The following is a 20,034-nucleotide window of genomic DNA, read 5'->3' on the forward strand; positions in this document are numbered from 1 at the left end:
AAGCATGTGTTTGTACAAGAGAATGAGGGTTGTGTGGTGTGTTGCTCCAACCCTGATGGTCTCAGGTTTCCTGTGATTTGATTCTGTCGGGGCATGAGGAGTAATGATAAACACACACGTTCGCTTCATCCACAGACAAACCACGAGAGGCTCCAGCTCGCTCCAGTGCAAACTCAAGAGAGGCTGTTAGAAGATATCTTCACACACACTTTGGTTCAACTCACATATCTCAGGACTTTTTTGGGAGCTGTTCCTGCAGCAATGATCTTCACAGCTGAGCAGGTGGCTTGTGTGTGCGAGGTCCTTCTGCAGAGCGGCTGCATGGATCGCCTTGCTGGTTTCCTCCGCACCCTTCCTCCTCCTTCCCTCTCCTCCTCCTCCTCCTCTCCTTGCCCTGGGGAGCTGGAGAGCGTGCTGAAGGCTAAAGCCGCAGTGGCTTTCCACCAGGGCCACTTCACTGACCTCTACACCCTGCTGGAGGGCTTCCCCTTCTCCCCACGCAGCCAACCACTCCTGCAGCAGCTCTGGCTCAGAGCCCGCTACATGGAGGCCGAGAGGCAGAGGGGCCGGCCCCTGGGAGCTGTGGGGAAGTATCGTGTGAGGAGGAAGTTTCCTCTACCACACACCATCTGGGACGGAGAGGAGACCAGCTACTGTTTCAAGGTACCTTAACTTGCCCTAAATGTGCTCCCAAACTGTTCTTTAGCTTTCTGGTATGTGCTGAATTTTGATTAGCTGTGAAACTGTCAGTGAAGGAGACGATCTAAGAACAACATAAAGTAGCTAGGTACATAACTCAAGTACTGTAGGCCGACTTACTTTAAGTACAATTTTGTGGGAATTCTATTATACTTTATTTCTACTCCGACACATTGCAGGATAGATGTTATTTTTTGCTCTACTATATTTATCTGACACCTATAATCAGGCTAGAATTAGTTTTCGCAGTCAGAATTTACATGCAAGATATACTCTAAAACATGATTATGGGTTATTGATTTAAAAGTTGGTCTTTATTAACATTACTCCACATTTACCAGCTTGAAATCTTAAATACTGACTCAAGTATATTAATAAGAGGCGGCTGATCAGTACTTTTACTATGATTAGTATGAGTACTAAGTATAGTTTTGCAGGAGATACTTAACTTGAACTTCAGCAACATTTTCAATGAAGGACTTACTTGTAATGGAGCATTGTTTTTAATACAATGCATCTAATCTTAACACTTTTTCCAACATTGGGGAGTTACACTGGTGAAAGTGAAACATTTTGTCCATGCACGTTCAACATTAAATGACAATTCATCATGAAAGACTGCTGAATGGCAAAAAACCTGCATTAACCATGGTTTAAAAGGGTATTTCAGTTTACTCTAGTATTGATCTCAGTTATGTCTTATGTGTTTTAATAACATTCAGGCTTTGCATTCATTTATTTAATCAACCAACAGGAGAAATCCCGGCGTGTGCTCCGGGAGTCGTACCTCCATAAACCGTATCCCTGTACCCGGGAGAAGAGGGAGCTGGCAGCGGCCACCGGCCTCACGACCACACAGGTCAGCAACTGGTTCAAGAACCGCCGGCAGAGGGACCGAACCACCGACGGTACCGGGTCAGTGACGGGCCAGGGCAGCAGGTGGCTCTCTGGGGAATTGTATTTTTTCAGTGCCCTCCTGCGTAACAACAGCAAGTTAATTTACAAAAAAAATAACTTTCCAACGGGATCAAAACAATTTACAAGCCAGTAAAGTAGATCTGCACTCACCACAACCACAGGGAGCGGATGGATACACGATGACCAAAGTCAATCCTTTGATGTCGTGCCATGAAGGAAATATCACCGCGGAGTGATATTCTCTTCACTTTCTGGTTATAGCTGTTTTTTAAAAAGTAAAATGATAAGAATTGACGCATCTTGATGCATGGAGTGTTTTTGATTTCTTGTATCAATAAGTTTGGTCTCGCATGAAAATCTGCAAAACATTAACAACAGAACCAAACTTTAGAGCGATTTCAAATCATGTGAAAAGTTTGCAATTTTAACTTTATGCTGCACACATAAATGATCTCCTTTTAAATCAAACCCTAAATATCAAGAGTACTTTATGTATTTATAGGATTTATTTTACATGTATATCTTTATATACAGTCTCTTAAATAGAACAGCAGCGCCCCCTTGTGGTTAAAAGATGCAACTGTGTGGAGTTGATCAGATGCATTTTTCCCTCTTCATTCCCAATTTCTAGCTCTGGAGGAACCTCAGGACACGTCCTCCCTTCCTCTGACAACGACCTTTCACCTCCAGGAAGTCCACATACCCCGTACCACTGCCCTCCACCTCCACCTCTCTCTCACCCACCGCCTCCTCTACATCACCTGTGTGGAGGCCTCATTTGAATGTTTAATGTGTGGCTATATTACTTGGCTGTTTCTTTTTTTAATAGGATATCATTAAAATTCATTTTGCCCCTCTTTGAACATCTTGAAATCTATATTTCTAGAGTCAGTAAAACACCACAACATGCATTGTTCTTTAACTTGTTAAAAGGGAAGATAAGATGGGAGTGTACTGGTGAAATCTCCCTATATGGACTTTTTTTAACAGCTTTTTCCAGTGTTTTTGACTTCCCAAAATGGCATCAAAGTCTAAGAGAAACTGAATAAAACCCATCTTAACTTTATTGCAGACTTTTCACCACACCTTTTACATGGTGTACATGAACATATGTTGGATTTTCACTCCAATAACAGAATTACTCTGACACAAAATGTGCAGTACAGCCACATAACATAGGTAGCAATTAATAACATCAGGTTGTAAGGCCAAGAGGATCCTCAGTTTAGTGAATTCACAGATATGACCCAGTGTTCACAGCAGCTCAGAGGCCTCAACTCATTACAGAGTCTGTCTTTAAGAAGACATTAGTGCATCTCATCGTACGGGGAAACACATTTTAAGGCAATGATTTCCTTTTTTCTTTTTTTGTCACAGGAATGAAGAATAATTTAGAGTGCCTATGAATTCACAAATTCATCCTTTCCCAACTGCTGCCTCCGACCATGATCCAAAAACTATTAATATTTTAATAAAGACTCTTTCTATCCGCATCACACGCCCAGACGTTTGGACGTTCATCGGTCCAGCGGGGCCAAGTCTTTGGTAAAGTCTTTTTTTTTTAACTGGTTTCCCAATACACGCATAAGAGAACAGTCATTTCAGCTTCTTGTCTCGTGCATTTGGGTCCGATTCATGCCGGTCGTTGAGTGATTATTTGTCATCAGTGCGACAAACAATGTAGGTCGAAAGTGAACACCTTCACCACAAATAATTTGCACGTGTTTTGTGTTCAGAAGCCCAGGTATTCTGCCAGAAACACAGCCATGATCTTAGTCAGGTTCACCACGGTGGGACGGTGCATGTTCTCCTCCGTGTCGTCCAGTTTGTGCCAGAACTGTGGGAAGGGAGTGGCGATGACGTGCAGGACGGGGACACCTGTTATGTGTGGAGGTAGGGAAGGAAGGGAGCGAGAGTGAGAAAGCGAGGCTGGCTGACCGCATGTGTTATATACTTACGACTTATCTGCCGTTACTCACCTTTGTGAAGGAAGGGGATGTGGTCGTCCTGCACAGGTCCGAGGTACACGTCCTTCCTAAAATACGTCTGCTCTGAGGGGTGAGACGTCAAGAGACCCTGCCGGTGGAGTCTCTTCTCTGAGAGCGAGGAGGGGGGTCGAAGGCAAAGTTAGGGCCCACAACAGACAGAGGGGATTTTAAATATTCATGAAAACATTACAGCCGGTGCTTTACCTGCAGTAATCAGACGGTCAAACCAGCGTGCCGTGTTATCAAAGTGATTCGCGATTAGTGGATCAGGACCGCCGAGCAGGTCCAGCAACACAAAGAGGTCCTGGAGAGAACAAGAGAAAGACAAAACAGCTGCTGAATATTGCGTTCCCTGTCAGTCAAAGTACAGAACGTGTTGCTAAGATGTAAACACAAGTGTTAAGGGGATTTTTTTGCATTCTTAAACCTTGACTCTATTTCCCTGTGTTTTTCTGTGTAAGTGACTAATGGTAGAAATTTCTTTATAAAACTGGTCCAGTATTGAGAGCAAGCGCTGCAGCCTGGCCACCGAAAACCAGGCCGCAATCGAACGGGACACCTGTGCATCGACAATGTACGTCCAGTAAAAGTATTTGTTTTTGCCACTGACAGGTTCAGATTGTTATAAGTGTCGGACTTCATTGTTGAACGATGGAGAATTTGCCGTTATCCTGCCATGCTTTGGTGTGTAGGTACCGGTGCAGGTCAACATAGTGACTTTAGCTAATAACATTAGCCTGTGTCCGCTCTGTCTGCAGCTGAAAAAGCTTTTTTGTGTTTTTAAAGAAAATGTGCTTTAGGTAAGACTTTGGAGGTGTCTTAGCGGTCGAACTGCAGACCCGATGGTCTGCGAGGTTCGGTGTATTCAGAGTTATTAGGATCCATTTGAAGCACACCTGACCACAGCTTCAGCCTCCAACAGGAATGTTAGTCTATAAAAGCTGCTCAAACTGTAGCTCCACGTTTTGTGTGCAAACACGAACCATTATTTTTATTTAAATTCTTTTAACTTAATCTTTCTAATAAACTCTCCCCGCCAGCAACCTCTCTGATTTAAAAGAAAACAAAAAACAAAAATAATTTTACATTTTATTTACTCGCCTTATTTGTTTGTTTATTTTTTCTGTCCTGTTCTTATTTTTATTCAATTTTATTTATATGTATGTATGTATACGTATAGATCTTATCATGGTAAATCTTGTTGAATAATTGTAGCGATCCCAACAAACCGAGCCTCTTGTGGGTTTTCTGGGTTTCCTTTGCCTGATCTTTATTCATTTATTTATTCTTATTCTTGTTCTTTCAACATGTGCTAAATAAATAAATCAAAAATCCCCCAAAAAAGGTTCCACATGTGGACGCCTTCTGGCAACAAGTCATCTCAAGAGATTTCAGATGAGACTTCTCCATCTTTCAACAATGATAACAATTTCAAGCAGAAAAACCAAATACTTTTGGTTGACGTACATTGATGGTGCAGAGGTGCCCTGTTTGATTATATTGCAGCCCGGTTCACATACTCAATACTGGACCAATTTCAAAACAAGTTGTAGCCATTAGTCAATCACACAGAAACACACAGGAAAATAGGGTCAAGATTGAAAAATACAGAAATTCCCCTTTAAGTTATATGACGGGTGACAGAGAATGACACTAAATTTGATCCATTTAAATTCAGACATATCCTAAATCCCTACGTTTAATAGGAGGTCTAGTCCGAGCAGGCACGACAGACCTGCTGATATTGTGATATTCTAAATAGGCGGACGTTTCCGCAGTCTGCTAAATTCAGCCTGCTCATGCATAATTTAGAGTGTGTGTCTGGACCAGGATGCGAGCAAGACAATGAAGGATGTGTATATTTTTGCGGTTCCTCACCACAGCCTGAAGCATGGTGGTGTGTGTGGAGCCTGCCGGGTGAGGCGTGTTGGCCATGCGCTCGGCCAGGTGACGGGAGCCGTACAGCGAGTCTGTGGCGGTCCACTCTTCGAACGACTCTTCCCCGTCGAAAAACACCAGCTGAAGAGATACTGGAAGTTTCTAGGAGGGAGAAAAAAAGGAAAAAGAGAGTAAAATACAGCAACTGGCGGCCCAGTTTCTCTTCCTGCAGTGATGTCTCAGCGTGTATTCCTACATTAACTACATAAATCACAGCCTCTGGTGAGATTCTGCTATTTGCAGATAACTGCTGCAAAGAAAACAAGGAGCTGGAGTCAGCATTTTCTATCCTATACTGCAGGCACAGAGCCAGAGGGACAAAATTAGAAAAAAAACGGAGAAGCCACTCTTGTCAGCATCTTCTTCTTTTCTCTTTGTCATCAAGGATCACGGGAAATAGGAAACGACTGTCAACATCTGCAAATTGTCAGGAGGTCACCACACAAAACCACAACTGAGCACACACCTGTTGTTTGAACGAAAAAAGCTGTGCGTCCAGAGACGTGACAAGCTCCAGGATCATAGCGCAGGGCACCGCCGAATCACTGGCCCCCAGAAACACTTTCTCTGGGGCCCGGGGGTCCGTAGGCAGAGCCTTGGAGTCATAGTGGCAGGCCAGGAGCAGCCTGCGAGGGGCAGAGGGATCCAGAGTGGCGACAATGTTCGTGAATGTGACCTGGCCACGAGGGGTCGAAGACTGGAAGGAGTCCAAGTCTACGGCCCAGCCGGCAGACAGCGAGGACAGAGTGGAGGTGATGTGCTGAAGAGGATCAGAGAGGGCAGATTTGAAGACGAGCGAGGGAAGATAAGATAAGATAGCCTTCATTGTCACTGCAACGACACTGCGGAAAGTTAAAAGAGGGGGAAACTATGAATACGAGTACGCACCTGCTGTACAGCCAGGCTGCCTTGTGTCCCCGGGAGCCTCTCTATCAGAATGGGCCTCAGGTGAGTCTCCCACAGGCGGGTGCCGTCCACCTGAGAGGCCAGGCGGCGGATTTGAGCCGGAGAGCACTTGCTGGGTTTGTGGGACAACTGGATGGACGGGAGATAAGTTTAATGATGTTGATGAAAACAAGAAAAACAATGTACTCTGTGGGCAAAAAGTCAGAGAACGAATAACAATCTATCCTCTTTCCGGGTCGTTACGGTTCAGAGGAGGTGCTTGGCGGTAGCTAAAAGTTGTTGTTTTAATTATTATACGGCACCTCTTGCATCACTGTCCGCTGTTGCTATTCCTCAAGCCACTTTTTGTGCAAGGTTTCCTTATCTGAAGTGAGGGCGTAGAGCCACTGAAGCACATTTGGGACTAAAATCTCCTTAGCTTGAATGGAAAGTACGGGATAACAGTGAAGGGACATTAACCTCAAGACATCACAATTGATGTTGATTGATGTGCAGATTATTTTCTCTCTGAACTGTTTTCTGCATAAAATGATAGAACATAGTGAAAAAAATATACACTTTGAAGTTCAGTATATATATATGTATATATAAAACGTTAACTATAATGTTCTCCACTTCTTGTTGTGTCGGAAACGTCCTCCTCCAGTCAGCAAAGTATTTGTTGATTCACTTGGACGTCTGACCCAGGATGTAGGTGCATTAAAAAAGGTGTTTTCGCACCCATCTGCTGACATCTGAGTTCAGTGTATTGTGACATCAATACTTGTTTTGAAGGTAAGCGCGATTCAATATGCAACTTTTCAGTGAAGCAGAAGACATCACTGAGGGAGAAGGTCATATTAGGGGTTTTTAATGGTGTCATTTTACTTTATTGTGGGTAAAAAACACATCAGACAGTATATTTAAAACACCTGTGAAAGGGCTCTTTTAAAGACTAACTTTTATCAGACGAGATGAAGAAAAGCTGCAAAAAGTCACAACTGGAAGCAGGAAATATTTGGCGTTGATTACCAAAATGACCCAGACGATTAATCGGTTGATTATTTTTTCCGTCCATCCCAAATAATCGATTGATCAACTTTTAGTTTCAGCACTGGACATGTTTTCAGAGCATCCAGGTTTGAGTTACAGGACGAACATTGCCGTATATTGGTCCTTTAATGTATGCGCTATAAACAGTAGAGATGCAGGGATGGATATGGATGAATGAGGCCGATCCAGCATTCAGATCCAGTCATTTCTTTTTTTATTAATATCATACACAATACACCTAATGTACACTTTTTTATTTGTAAATAAATTATATTAAGTACATTTTTATCTGTAAATTGTTACCTTTTTATAACAAGGCTAATTGTTTATGTCAAGCCTAATGCCTTCACTCACATGGCAAGGTACAAGTTAATTCATGTATCGGATCGGTATCGAGTATCGATGCATCTTTACGCCAAAGTTCATAGTTCAGTCACGACCACCAGGTCTATCTGGTTACTATGAATTTGACAACCTCACATGATGTGGTTGCAGCTCTTGGACACTTTGAGGACAGGTTAAAGTTCAAGAGTCTGTGTTTATGCATCTTTCTTACCCGGTCTTTGGTCAGATCCGCGGTTGGCATGCGGTTCACGTGTCCGTCGCCGGTGTCGTTTGACAGGTAGACTCCCAGCACCACCGCCAGCACTAGAACCCCGAGGAGGCAGAGCAGCAGCACCCGGGCCCGGGGCATCCGCACCCGGTCACAGCCGGGGAACGAGCCGCTGCCGGCGCTCTGCTGCAGGGGCTTGTACCGCCGACTGGACCTGGACATGGTGACTGGGATCAGCTGCGGCGTCGAGCAGGCAGGCAGGCAGGCAGGCAGGCAGGCAGGCAGTCCTAACAGCTACGTGTCCAAACCAACCGGCTCGGGCAGCATGTAGGAGGGATATTCACACAGGAAGTTCGTCTGTCAACACGGTTGTCACATCGGTCTGCAGTCCTGCTTCAACATCCATCCTTTAAATGGTCTCCCATGAGCCCAAACCTTGAATGCATCTGCAGCAGACCGGTTCTCGGAAGGAGTTGTTCCTGCTTTAGGGCTGCACACATTATAATAATTCACACAGGACACGGATTCATTCTGCAGCTGCTGTTTACGGCTGTGTTCAGGTTAAAAACTCACTGTCATCCACTCACAGCTGCAAACGTGTCAAAGGTCTTCTGGTGCAGTGGTCCATTTAATAATAATAATAATATAAATATAAATAATAATGTGCACAGTTAAACCTCCTCATGACGGAAAAGCTCCGTGGGCTCTGGAAGAAATGGAGTGACTTCTTTTAGGGTTTTAAAGTGGTCTGCAAACAGCTTTGTGGGGCGATACCACCACCTACTGGCCGTCCATCCGTAATCCAGGAAACCAGGGGAGGGTCCACCTGCATCACCGTCAGTTGACGTCCCAGCAGGGCAGGCTGGATGGTATTGAACGCATCCGACCTTCAATCTGCCTTTAATGTAGTTCAATAACCTATTTGTGGATTGAGACTTGTATTAAATGTTGATAAAACTAAAATGATCTGCTTCTCAAGACTTAAGACAGTAGTATGTCAGACAAATGTAAAGAACTTACAGATTGTTCCTCTCAATAATAAGCTGATTGAGAAAGTCTCAACCTATAAATATCTGGGCTTTTTCCTTGAGGAAAATCTGTCTTTTAAAAACCATAGAGTGCCTTATAAAACTAAGGGGGAAGTTGTTTTTTGTATAGAAATAAAGCCATTCTTTTATCTGTTATTGACTACGGTGATATTTTGTACATGCACGCAAATACGTCATCTTTAAAAATGCTGGATTGTGTGAACCATGCTGCTTTACCATTCATCTCTGATTCTCTGTAAGAGAAAGTTGGACTATCTTCATTACACACCCGCAGAATGGAGCATTGGTGTGTGTTTCTTTATAAGGCTATTTTACATCAACTTCCATCCTATCTGTGTCCTCTACTGGCTCCTAGAAACACCAGAACCTGCACCATCCGCTCAGGCAGCCTTATTATGTTCAATGTTCCTCGAACCAACACTGTGTTTGGTGAAAGTGCTTTTAAATATTTAGCACCTTTATCTTTGAATAAACTACAGGATCATTTCAAACTGGAATCCCTCATCAACATGGACCAATTCAAAAGCAGGATTAAGGACTTTTTGAATACAATTTGCACTTGTTCTGTCTCTTAGCACTGGTCTGTTTATTTATTTATTTTTAATGTTGTTTTATCATGTTTAGTTGTGTGTTGTTTTTATTCTGCTGTCTCGGCCAGGACTCCCTTGGAAAAGAGATTTGAAATCTCAGTGGGAATATCCTGGTTAAATAACGGTTAATACAAATATACATTAAATACCTTTGATTGTTCTTCCTCTTTTTGTTCCCTGGCTTGCTTTAGATTGCAGGAATATGTAAATTTAATCTGATGCATGCCCTGGGAGCGTATTTGTACCAGATTCCAGAAAAAAAGGTTGATAGATTCAATACTTTGTTGTGCTTTATCTTAATGATAATCAGTCACCTTGCATCAGGTCAGAACAAAACAAGTTATTTGATCTGTGACGCTCCAGCTGAAAAAGAATATTTTTTATTCAATCTCATTTTGCAAAGTTTTACACCCACAAGTGTAAATTTGCCAAAATAAAACACGTGTTTTGTGTTTTCATGGCAGAACTGGAGAAGTATTTCAAGTCCTCTGCTAATAACAAGAAAGCTATCAAAACTATTAATCTGTGCTCCAACTTTAATATATTTAATTCAATTAAATTCCCTTTGCTTATGTCCCCTGGTGTATCTTAACTTTCTAAATGATCAGTATACTTTTAATCTCTATTTATGTATGTATTTATGTTGTTGTTTTGTTATGTTATTTGTCATCATGTTGTTATTCATGTGATGCTCACCATATGGTTTGATGCACTGTTAGTGTATTTTGTAAATCAATAACAAAATTGATACAAAAACAAAATAAATCAGTTATTGACCTACTTCTTCTGTCCCGCCAGATTTTTTTGTTCCCGGGAAAAAAAGCAACGGAAAAGGAAACTGACATTCCAAACTGTTGTGATTGGTCTTCGGACACGAAGGCCCGCCTCCTCTCGCTGCTGATTGGTCAGAACGCCCGTCCGTCGCTGCTCACAGCGGTTCTCTTCCGTACAAATGAAGCGTTAGCGGGAGTTTCTCCTCATTCGCGCTTTCTTCCCGTGAGTCTGGAGGGAGTCCCGTTCAGACGCGCACTTTGACACCGAGCAGAGGACGCGGTTGAGGCCGGAGAGCTGCTGTTTCTGTTTCCAGGGGACGAGTAACACCAAAGCGCTGCCAGCATGCACGTGATCAAGAGAGGTGAGCTGTGTTTTCTGTGACGGCCTCGGTCTCTGTCTGTGGATCCACCGGCCACACTGAAGCTAACACTTAGCTGCTTAAAGACTGTCAGCGTGTTAGCAACCAAACTAACCTCATTAAGGTTCACACGCATGTTATTGTGTCAGCTGGGCGGAATAATGATGGACGTGAACTCGTGAAAATATGGTTTCTGAGCCCTTCGGCTGCTGTCTGTGTGTGTGTGTGTCTGTGTGTGTTGTTCAAGCCTTTGTCATAGTTGGCGCCAAAACATGAGATTTCCGGGCCTACCTGAGTGTCAGTGAGGAGGAAATGCTGCTAAAGCACTGGGTGGTTTTCGTTTCCACTGTGTGCACGAGTGTGGGGGCTTGAAACCACAAATAAGTCATGGAGTGTGGTCTTTACCGACTCATGTAAAGTGTCTTGGATAACTTTTTGTTGTGGTTTGGCGCTGAAAATGAATTTGGTGTTGGGCCAAAATACATTTCTGATCCTCTGCTTTGCTATGAACCAGCGCAGGTCTGCGGTGTCCCCAGAACTAAACACTCTTTACTGAAAGGCAGTAGCAAACAAATGATTAACTGCTTATACGGCATTGTTGCTTATATTTCTTTATTTTCTTGTTTTCATTCCTAATTTTTATCTTGATGTAATTTTATGGGTTTCCTCTCAGTGCTTTTTATGTTTTATGAAAGTACTTTGAATTAACTTGTTGAACGGTGCTCTAAAAATAATTGAGGCTCTTGTCAGCCGGGAAGAGTGTTGTGGTTTTTTTGTTCCAGTATTAATTCACTCTGCATATTTATTTATTTATTGTCTGTATTTCACAAACATTACAGCACAATAAACCTTTGATTTAAAAACGAAAACATAATAGTTGACAGGTTTCATTATTGGAGTAAAACGTCCATTAATAGTTATGTAAAATGGGGAATATCACCTGTTTTAAATTAAAGACCTGACTGGATTTATCCTGATTGATGCATATCTGCTCATAGTTCCATATTTACTGGTTTGATTGTTTAGTTTAGCTGGCAGCTCATTCACCACGGTCAACAATTAACGGAAGTGTTATTGTCTTTTTCAGATGGACGCCAAGAGCGCGTCATGTTCGATAAAATCACCTCTCGAATCCAGAAGCTGTGCTACGGACTGAACTCTGACTTTGTGGATCCGGCCCAGATCACGATGAAGGTGATCCAGGGTTTGTACAACGGCGTCACCACCGTGGAGCTCGACACGCTGGCTGCTGAGATCGCCGCCACTCTCACAACTAAACACCCCGACTACGCAATCCTCGCCGCGCGGATCGCCGTCTCAAACCTGCACAAAGAGACGAAGAAGGTGTTCAGCGACGTGATGGAGGACCTGTACAACTACGTCAACCCCTTAAATAAACGCCACTCCCCTATGATCTCCAAGCAGACGCTCAACATCGTTCTTGAGAACAAAGATCGCCTCAACTCGGCCATCATTTTCGACAGAGATTTCTCCTATAACTTCTTTGGCTTCAAGACTCTGGAGCGGTCCTACCTGTTGAAGATCAATGGCAAAGTGGCCGAGCGTCCGCAGCACATGCTCATGAGAGTGTCTGTCGGGATCCACGAAATCGATATCGACGCGGCCATCGAGACCTACAACCTGCTGTCAGAGAAGTGGTTCACCCACGCCTCCCCTACGCTCTTCAACGCTGGAACCAACAGGCCACAGCTGTCCAGCTGCTTCCTGCTAGCAATGAAAGACGACAGCATCGAAGGCATTTATGACACGCTGAAACAATGCGCCCTCATCTCTAAATCAGCTGGAGGAATTGGCGTGGCGGTCAGCTGCATCAGATCAACAGGAAGCTACATCGCAGGCACCAACGGCAACTCCAACGGGCTAGTCCCCATGCTGAGAGTTTACAACAACACCGCACGTTATGTCGACCAGGGCGGCAACAAGAGACCTGGGGCCTTCGCCATGTACCTGGAGCCCTGGCACTTTGATGTGTTTGACTTCCTGGAGTTGAAGAAGAACACTGGAAAGGAGGAGCAGAGAGCCCGGGACCTTTTCTACGCCATGTGGATCCCAGACCTGTTCATGAAGAGAGTGGAGAGCAACCAAGACTGGTCTCTGATGTGTCCCAACGAGTGCCCCGGGCTGGACGAGTGCTGGGGGGAGGAGTTTGAAAAGCTCTACACCGCCTTTGAAAAGGAGGGGAGGGTTAAACGTGTAGTGAAAGCTCAGCAGGTGTGGCACGCCATTATTGAGTCCCAGACAGAAACTGGCACGCCATACATGCTGTATAAAGACGCCTGCAACAGGAAGAGCAACCATCAGAATCTGGGCACCATCAAATCCAGCAACCTCTGCACAGAAATCGTTGAATACACCAGCCACGACGAGGTGGCGGTCTGTAACCTGGCCTCCATCGCGCTCAACATGTACGTCACCCCGGAGCGGACTTTTGACTTTAAAAAATTAGCACAGGTGACCAGAGTAATCGTCAAAAACTTGAACAAGATCATCGAGATTAACTACTATCCAGTGCCTGAAGCGGAAAAGTCCAACAAGCGCCACAGGCCAATAGGAATCGGCGTCCAAGGTCTGGCAGATGCCTTCATCCTCATGCGTTACCCATTTGAAAGCCCCGAGGCGCAGCTGCTGAACATCCAGATCTTCGAGACAATCTACTACGCTTCCCTGGAGGCGAGCTGTGAACTAGCCGCAGAACTTGGCCCCTACGAAACGTACGAAGGCTCCCCGGTCAGCAAGGGCATCCTGCAGTACGACATGTGGCAGAAGACTCCCACTGATTTGTTGGACTGGAAGCTGCTGAAGGAGAAGATCGCCAAGCACGGCGTGAGGAACAGTCTGCTGCTGGCCCCGATGCCCACGGCCTCCACCGCCCAGATCCTGGGCAACAACGAGTCCATCGAAGCCTACACCAGCAACATCTACACCCGCAGGGTCCTCTCCGGAGAGTTCCAGATCGTCAATCCTCATCTGCTCAAAGACCTGACGGAGAGAGGACTCTGGAGCGAGGAGATGAAGAACCAGCTGATCGGTCACAACGGGTCCATTCAGGTAATCGCCCACATCATTATAAAACCCGGGCCACCTGTCAGGAACCAAACATTCTTTATGTATTTAGGATGCGGATTTCAGTTGTTTTGTATGTAGGAGAAGATGCTGCAATAATTAGTCTATTTTCTTTGTGATAAATGACAGTAAAACGGTTCCGTCAGTTTCTGCCCTGGCCATTATTATTATTATTGCACCAAAGACTTGGAGCCTTTTTATTATATGATAGACCGGAAATGGGGTGAGAGAATTAAAGTTAATTGTACCAATATTGTTGGGCTGCAACCAACGATAACATTGTCCACCGTTATTCACAGAGCCCAAACTGACATTAAAATGGCTTGTTTTGTCCCAAACCTCAAATATACCATTTACTATTGTATGGAGAAGAAGCAGAAAATCTTTGAGGACCTGGATCCAACAAATGTTCAGCATTTTTGCTTAAAAAGTAATTCATAACTTAAATAAAGGGTTTTTGACAGTTGCAGCTCTTGAATTGCGATTGCTCAGACTTCACCAGCAAACGTTTTGTTTCGACAGGAGATTGACGGGATTCCAGATGATCTGAAGCAACTGTATAAAACCGTCTGGGAAATCTCCCAGAAGACTGTAATTAAGATGGCCGCCGATCGCGGCGCCTTCATTGACCAGAGCCAGTCCCTGAACATCCACATCGCAGAGCCAAACTATGGCAAACTGACCAGCATGCACTTCTACGGCTGGAAACAAGTGAGTGAGCACAGACGGATGAAGGGAGAACTTATACTGTTATAAATGCAACACCGTGTCAAACTCCACTCTTCTCTCACCACAGGGTCTGAAGACAGGGATGTACTACCTGAGGACGAAGCCGGCCGCCAACCCCATCCAGTTCACCCTGAACAAGGAGAAGCTGAAGGAGGTGCAGGAGCCGGTCAAGGCCTCAGAGGAGGAGATCAAAGAGCGTAACATGGCTGCCATGGTGTGTTCTCTGGAGAACCGAGACGATTGCCTCATGTGTGGATCTTAACCGTGTCCCGTCTCTCCGTTAACCTGCTGCTGGGCCCGGTTGTCGTGTAAATGCATCTGTAACATTCAAGAACATGAATCTCTGATGTATAGAATTTTGTGTGCTGTCAACGCGCTTATGTCAAATATAAAGATAACAAGTATTTACAACGAAATGTTTTTTATGTTGGAAATTAAATAACTTTGTAATAAAACGTTTTTTTATGTGCAAGTTGTTTTATCGTGTTTGTGTGAGTTGGGGGAAGGAAACGTTATCAGAGACAAAAACAAGTGATCTACTGCAAGAGGTTTTAATCGTTTAAAAGAAATCTCAGGACGACATGTTTGTATTAAACTAAAAGTGAAAAATCACAATAGATAATTGTCTTATTTGACCTAAACTAATAGCAAATATTTAGCTGTTGTGCTTAAATTACTTTACAGATTAGTTGAGTGACAAAATCAATTTCTTAAGTGTGTTGATTTAAAAAAAAAAAAAAAAAAAAGGTCCAGTAAGAACGGTTTCTACTCTAGTGTAGATCAGCCGCTCACGCAAAAATGTGAAACACTGGGTCCAACTTTTAATGAGGTTTGACTTTAACAAACTTGAGTCTTTTAGGGTCTGGAACAAAGTGTGAAGTGTCAGCTCGGGCTCGAGGATTGTGCTCTTCCTGATGTTTCATACACAACAAATGTGGAATAATATTTTTAGCCTGATGAAAATAAACATTAGGTGCAGCCCTAGTTTAGCACCATTTCTGTAACATCAGAGGGAAAATTTGACATTTCAGAAAGAATGAAAATCAAACTGCTCTCATAGTTTAATAATTTTTTTTTATAAAATAATGAAAACATAATTTACACTTTTAAATGTACAAGTTATTACACCCCAAAGAAAACAATGTCCAACCAAAACGTTTTGCCTTACGCATCACGTACCCCTGCCACACGCAGAAAGCACCGGCGCACCAACGGGAAAAGAGGCCAGAAAATAAAAAACAAGGAATCATACGAATCAGTTTTGTACAGAGATCAGAAGTAAAACGGCGTACACACAAAAACACAGTACCCTCTCATCTTCACTATTGTCTGCAACAGTGGGAATGTGTTAAAAAATAAATTATCAAAATATTTTAACATCTAAAAAAACAAACCTAGTTATACAATAATACCATTAACCATAATGCATTATTAATTTGTTCAACAGGGATGTTGTGTTTGCTATAAATAGCTCAAAATTATACATAACATGTACACTTTATATATATAAAAAAAGAAACCATGCCCCTTTTACATAAGCGAACTAATAAGACTTGCCGATACTTAAGTCACAGCTACACCTGCGAAGCTGCGTGGAGGAGGAACAGGAGTGTGAACGAAGAAGGAAAGGGACCTCATTATAACCTGAATTTATGAGAGACTAGTATAAGTAGTATTTCTGTAAACCCAACTGGGATCAAAGTTCCATTGTTCTGCAGAGGACAAAAGGAAGTGATGACGTGAAAGCAGGAGAAAATGGCAGTTTTCTGTCAACAACACGCGTTCCCTCTCGTGTCAGTGAAAGAAAAGCAGTTTGATAGTAGGAGTGGGCGATACGGATAAAATATTTTCTGACAGCACGACATTTTATAAGAAGAGAATGTGTTTATATTTCTCTGTTTCAGACGAATGAATACCTTTTTTAAAAGTATTAAATCATGCAAATTCAATGATTTGCAACCTTGCCTACAATGACTTAAAGCCGTTCATACCTTTCTGCCATTTTTACATTTTTCTTGTGTAATCCTAAAATGCTAGTGTATGGCCACCATGTGTTAAAACTCATCAATATTTAATGCTCATATATTAAAAGTCGGACCAATCATTTTATCGGGTCAGAATAAAATGATTTGCAGAGCTTCCTGCCTGTCATCCGTCGCTCTGTTTCACTGTCAAAGTGGAACCTCCTACTCCTGAATTCGGGGCACGTCGATCTACCCTGAATTAAATAGTTGCAGGTTCAACTTTGAAGGTGATTCCAGTGCACTTTGCCTAGTTGGAGGTCCGAAACTTCGGACTTCCCATGGCGCTTGAACGCAGCATTTCTCTCTCAACGCATGTGTCAGGGGAGGAGGAAGAGGGCGGGACGCTAACTGAGAAACGAAAGAAAGGTAAGAACTGCTTTAATACAGCCGGAGATATTAAAGGGATAACTACAGTGGTTTAAACACAAACTTGCATCGTCTCAGGCTTCACTGCGTCACATCGCCCACTCCTAACCGATGGTTTAATGTCATTTACAGCATCTTGAGGAACCTGAGTGAGTGAGGATTTAAAATTCAACAGTTCCAGTCAGACCAGGGAAGAAGAAGAAGAAAAAACCTCCTGACGAGAGAGAGAAGTAGCAGGAGATGATCGTTTAGTACAACTTTATATCAGCAATGTATCAACTGACACAGGAGATTAAGAGTCACCCTCTGCTGGGATGTCCATTCAGTACCAGCGTCCAAAAACACAAAGATTATTTCCGTATGAAAAATAGATATAGTAGACAAGCTAGCAGTATAAATAGTGTCGTTTGTGTTCATTTGGGTTATCACAGAACACAGGGACAGATCCTCTCATACACACAGACACACTGGTTCTGATATGAAGGAGCTTCAGTGTTGGCGAGTGAGTTTCATGTACAGTAAATTTTTTCCATACGCACACGTTACTGCTGGTAGCTTCATTTTTGAATGATAGCAGAAGACATTTGACATTTTAAGGAATAGGATTACTCGTTTTTCTACTGGATGGTTAGATGAGGAGATTGACACCACTCTTGTCTGTTAAATATGAAGCTACAGCCAACACATGGTTAGCTTAGCATAAAGACAGGAAATGAGGGAACAGCTAGCCTGCGGGTAACAAAATCCACCGAGCAACACCTCGAAAGCTCACTAATTTACAATATATCTTTTAAAAAAAACATCTAAATAATAGCGATACGATTCACTCTGCACTTCTACTAGCCCGGGTTAACGGATAACAGATCATTCATTCATTCATTCATCTTCAACTGCTTATCCCGGGGTCGCGGGGGTGCTGGAGCCGATCCCAGCTGACATCGGGTGTGAGGCGGGGTACACCCTGGACAGGACGCCAGTCTATCACAGGGCACATAGAGACGAACAGAGACAGACAACCATTCACACCTACGGGCAATTTTAGAGTCATCAATTAGATGGAACATGTAAATCATGTTAACATACTGAATTGTATTGTTTACTTATTCAGCCCTATTTCACACTGGCCACTTTTAGCCCCAGGTTCCGTCTATTTTCAGGTTATGACCTCACAAACTCGGGTCTGACCCTTCTCCAGAGCAGGACCAGCAAGCCCTAGGCCAAAGTCGGGGTTAGCCCACTTTGCAACGTGCCATGATTGTGCCAGTGTGAAAACTTTCAGTGCAACGCAGTGTAAATCGGGAAGTGAATATTTTCTCAGCCAAAAAAATAGTCCGTGAACAGTGAATTGTCCTCTTTACAACTCTGTTTTGGTTTGGGATTAGGCAAATTAGATATAATGTTTTGATTAGCAAGCTTTAGAGATGCCGGTAGGTGTATTTTGTTACCTTTGGACAACGCCGGGTTTGTCACCTGTACCCAGTCTTCATGCTAAGCTAGCGTGGCTTAAGTCTCTATTTAACGGAAAGCCTCTCCATAAAGCAAAGACAAAATATCAAACTACTGCTTTAGATATCAGAAGAAAGATCATTTTTAAGACGTACTGGGCTGACGACTCAAGGTTACAATAGTTATCCAGCACAGTTAGATCTGAGATGATACGGCACTGCTAAAAACAGTGAAAACGAACTTCAAAACAACGCACTACATTAGATATGATACTGTTAAAATCACTGAGCTTCATGACGTCGACCATTTACACTCGCTCGAAAAATGCTGATGCTTGCTTCACATCTAAAGGGCCACGGGTTCATCCATGTAAACGGAGGACAGGAAAGTATTGTGGCCAACGAGTTTTCATATTACAGTAAACTAGTTTGTTCATCACTCAGAACGTCCTATAACAGACCGTCACATTCAGTCTTTCTCACACACACCAAAGGGTAATAAAATGCATCTTGCCCCGAGCACAAACACAGTTGTGTCATAATGCTTCGTACAAACACACACGCACACACACCTCTTTAGTACGACAATATCAGTACAATATAGGTAATATTGATACATGAGAAATGTACCACACAGCATCTATCTACAGTACCATGTCTGTAGAGCTTCCATTACTCCTAGTGCATTCTGGGAGATGCAGTCTGTAATGAGTGTTTTTTTTGGCTGATTCGCTGCAGGAACAGTATTAGGCCTCTCCAGGTGATGTAGTGTTCTCTAAAACAGTCTCCTACTCGCTCCTCTGGCACAGCATCATATGTATTCATATATATGACAAGTATATAAGACTTCTTGACTTGAGTTTATAAAAATAAACGGGCTTAGAGTATAGAGAGGGTGCGTCTCTGCTCTGTCTATGCGCACGCTGCGTGAGACTTTCTGGGATAGTTGCATTTTAAACATCAATCTTCTTTTTTTCTTCTTGCTTGCTCTACGATTTAAGGCAGTCCAGTGGAAGTTGAGTGAGGTGACGTCGTTGTGACCTCTGCCGCCACTGTGTGCAAGGAATCACAGGCACTCTCACCGTCGCCCTTCTCTCTGTGGCCTGAATCTTTTCTTCTTCTTCCTCTGCAGGTATCACTCCCTCTTTGAGTCAGTCTCGTGTGTTAAGGAGTTAGCCTCGTGGTCACTCTCTGTCTTGTCGTTGTTGGTGAAAAGCCTGCCCAACTTGCGCAGCTGCTCGCTGGCTGTGTGGCTCTCCTCCTGCAAGCGCTGGTTATTCTCCCTCAGGTTGGCCATCTCTGCCAGCAAAACGACTTTATCGTGCTTCTCCTGTTGGTGGAGAGACAGAGAAATGAGGAGAGAAGAGAAATGGTGGCTCCTCCATTATGTGCAACTGGACAGCATATGGAACTTTAATGTTCACTTTTATTGAAGGTCCCATACTGTCAAAAGTGAGATTTCATTGTCTTTTTTTATGATAAAGCAGACCGAGGTGCTATATAAATAAATACAGGGAAAATATCAAAATCCACAAGGAAATGCAGACGTTATTCAGAAACTGTGACTTTGAATGAGCCGTC

The 20,034-nt window shown here is 43.3% G+C and overlaps 4 protein-coding genes across 5 annotated transcripts in view; 2 read left to right on the top strand and 2 right to left on the bottom strand.

The window, feature by feature from the left end:
• Positions 1-261: 261 nt before the first annotated feature.
• On the top strand, positions 262-2,399 carry six9 (SIX homeobox 9; the record flags this gene model as incomplete). The annotated part of the gene is made up of 3 exons (XM_083914219.1): positions 262-663; positions 1,454-1,614; positions 2,249-2,399. 3 exons carry the CDS (start codon positions 262-264, stop codon positions 2,397-2,399), a joined length of 714 nt encoding a protein of 237 aa, XP_083770345.1.
• Positions 2,400-2,793: 394 nt separating this feature from the next.
• Positions 2,794-8,691, bottom strand: qpctla (glutaminyl-peptide cyclotransferase-like a). The gene is made up of 7 exons (XM_083913748.1): positions 8,038-8,691; positions 6,432-6,578; positions 6,010-6,303; positions 5,484-5,645; positions 3,810-3,909; positions 3,597-3,713; positions 2,794-3,495 (listed from the first exon to the last, which is right to left on the bottom strand). The coding sequence occupies exons 1-7, from the start codon at positions 8,254-8,256 to the stop codon at positions 3,350-3,352; spliced, it is 1,185 nt and encodes a 394-aa protein (XP_083769874.1). The 5' UTR covers positions 8,257-8,691; the 3' UTR covers positions 2,794-3,349.
• A 1,995-nt stretch (positions 8,692-10,686) lies between these two features.
• LOC310947488 (ribonucleoside-diphosphate reductase large subunit) lies at positions 10,687-15,090 on the top strand. Its single transcript, XM_083914303.1, has 4 exons — positions 10,687-10,808; positions 11,893-13,874; positions 14,412-14,600; positions 14,686-15,090. The coding sequence occupies exons 1-4, from the start codon at positions 10,790-10,792 to the stop codon at positions 14,878-14,880; spliced, it is 2,385 nt and encodes a 794-aa protein (XP_083770429.1). The 5' UTR covers positions 10,687-10,789; the 3' UTR covers positions 14,881-15,090.
• A 596-nt stretch (positions 15,091-15,686) lies between these two features.
• Positions 15,687-20,034, bottom strand: part of sipa1l3 (signal-induced proliferation-associated 1 like 3) — a 68,729-nt gene continuing 64,381 nt past the window's right edge. For both annotated transcript variants that reach the window (XM_083913911.1, XM_083913910.1), the window contains exon 24: positions 15,687-19,783. In XM_083913911.1, the coding sequence (XP_083770037.1) occupies positions 19,589-19,783 (195 nt within the window). In that variant the 3' untranslated portion in view covers positions 15,687-19,588. The remainder of the gene's footprint in view (positions 19,784-20,034) is intronic.

Source organism: Echiichthys vipera (assembly GCF_963691815.1).
Source record: "Echiichthys vipera genome assembly, chromosome: 5".
Lineage (NCBI taxonomy): Eukaryota > Metazoa > Chordata > Actinopteri > Perciformes > Trachinidae > Echiichthys > Echiichthys vipera.

Bases quoted from the DNA above. Each gene is read 5' to 3' on its own strand.
- LOC310947488 (XM_083914303.1), top strand. The intron at 13,875-14,411 runs GTAATCGCCCAC...TTGTTTCGACAG, and splicing joins GTCACAACGGGTCCATTCAG to GAGATTGACGGGATTCCAGA. The intron at 14,601-14,685 runs GTGAGTGAGCAC...CTCTCACCACAG, and splicing joins ACTTCTACGGCTGGAAACAA to GGTCTGAAGACAGGGATGTA.
- qpctla (XM_083913748.1), bottom strand. From the start codon at position 8,256: ATGTCCAGGTCCAGTCGGCGGTACAAGCCCCTGCAGCAGAGCGCCGGC. The intron at 6,304-6,431 runs GTGCGTACTCGT...GATCCTCTTCAG, and splicing joins GCAGCCTGGCTGTACAGCAG to CACATCACCTCCACTCTGTC. The intron at 3,714-3,809 runs GTAAAGCACCGG...CCTCGCTCTCAG, and splicing joins TGACCGTCTGATTACTGCAG to AGAAGAGACTCCACCGGCAG.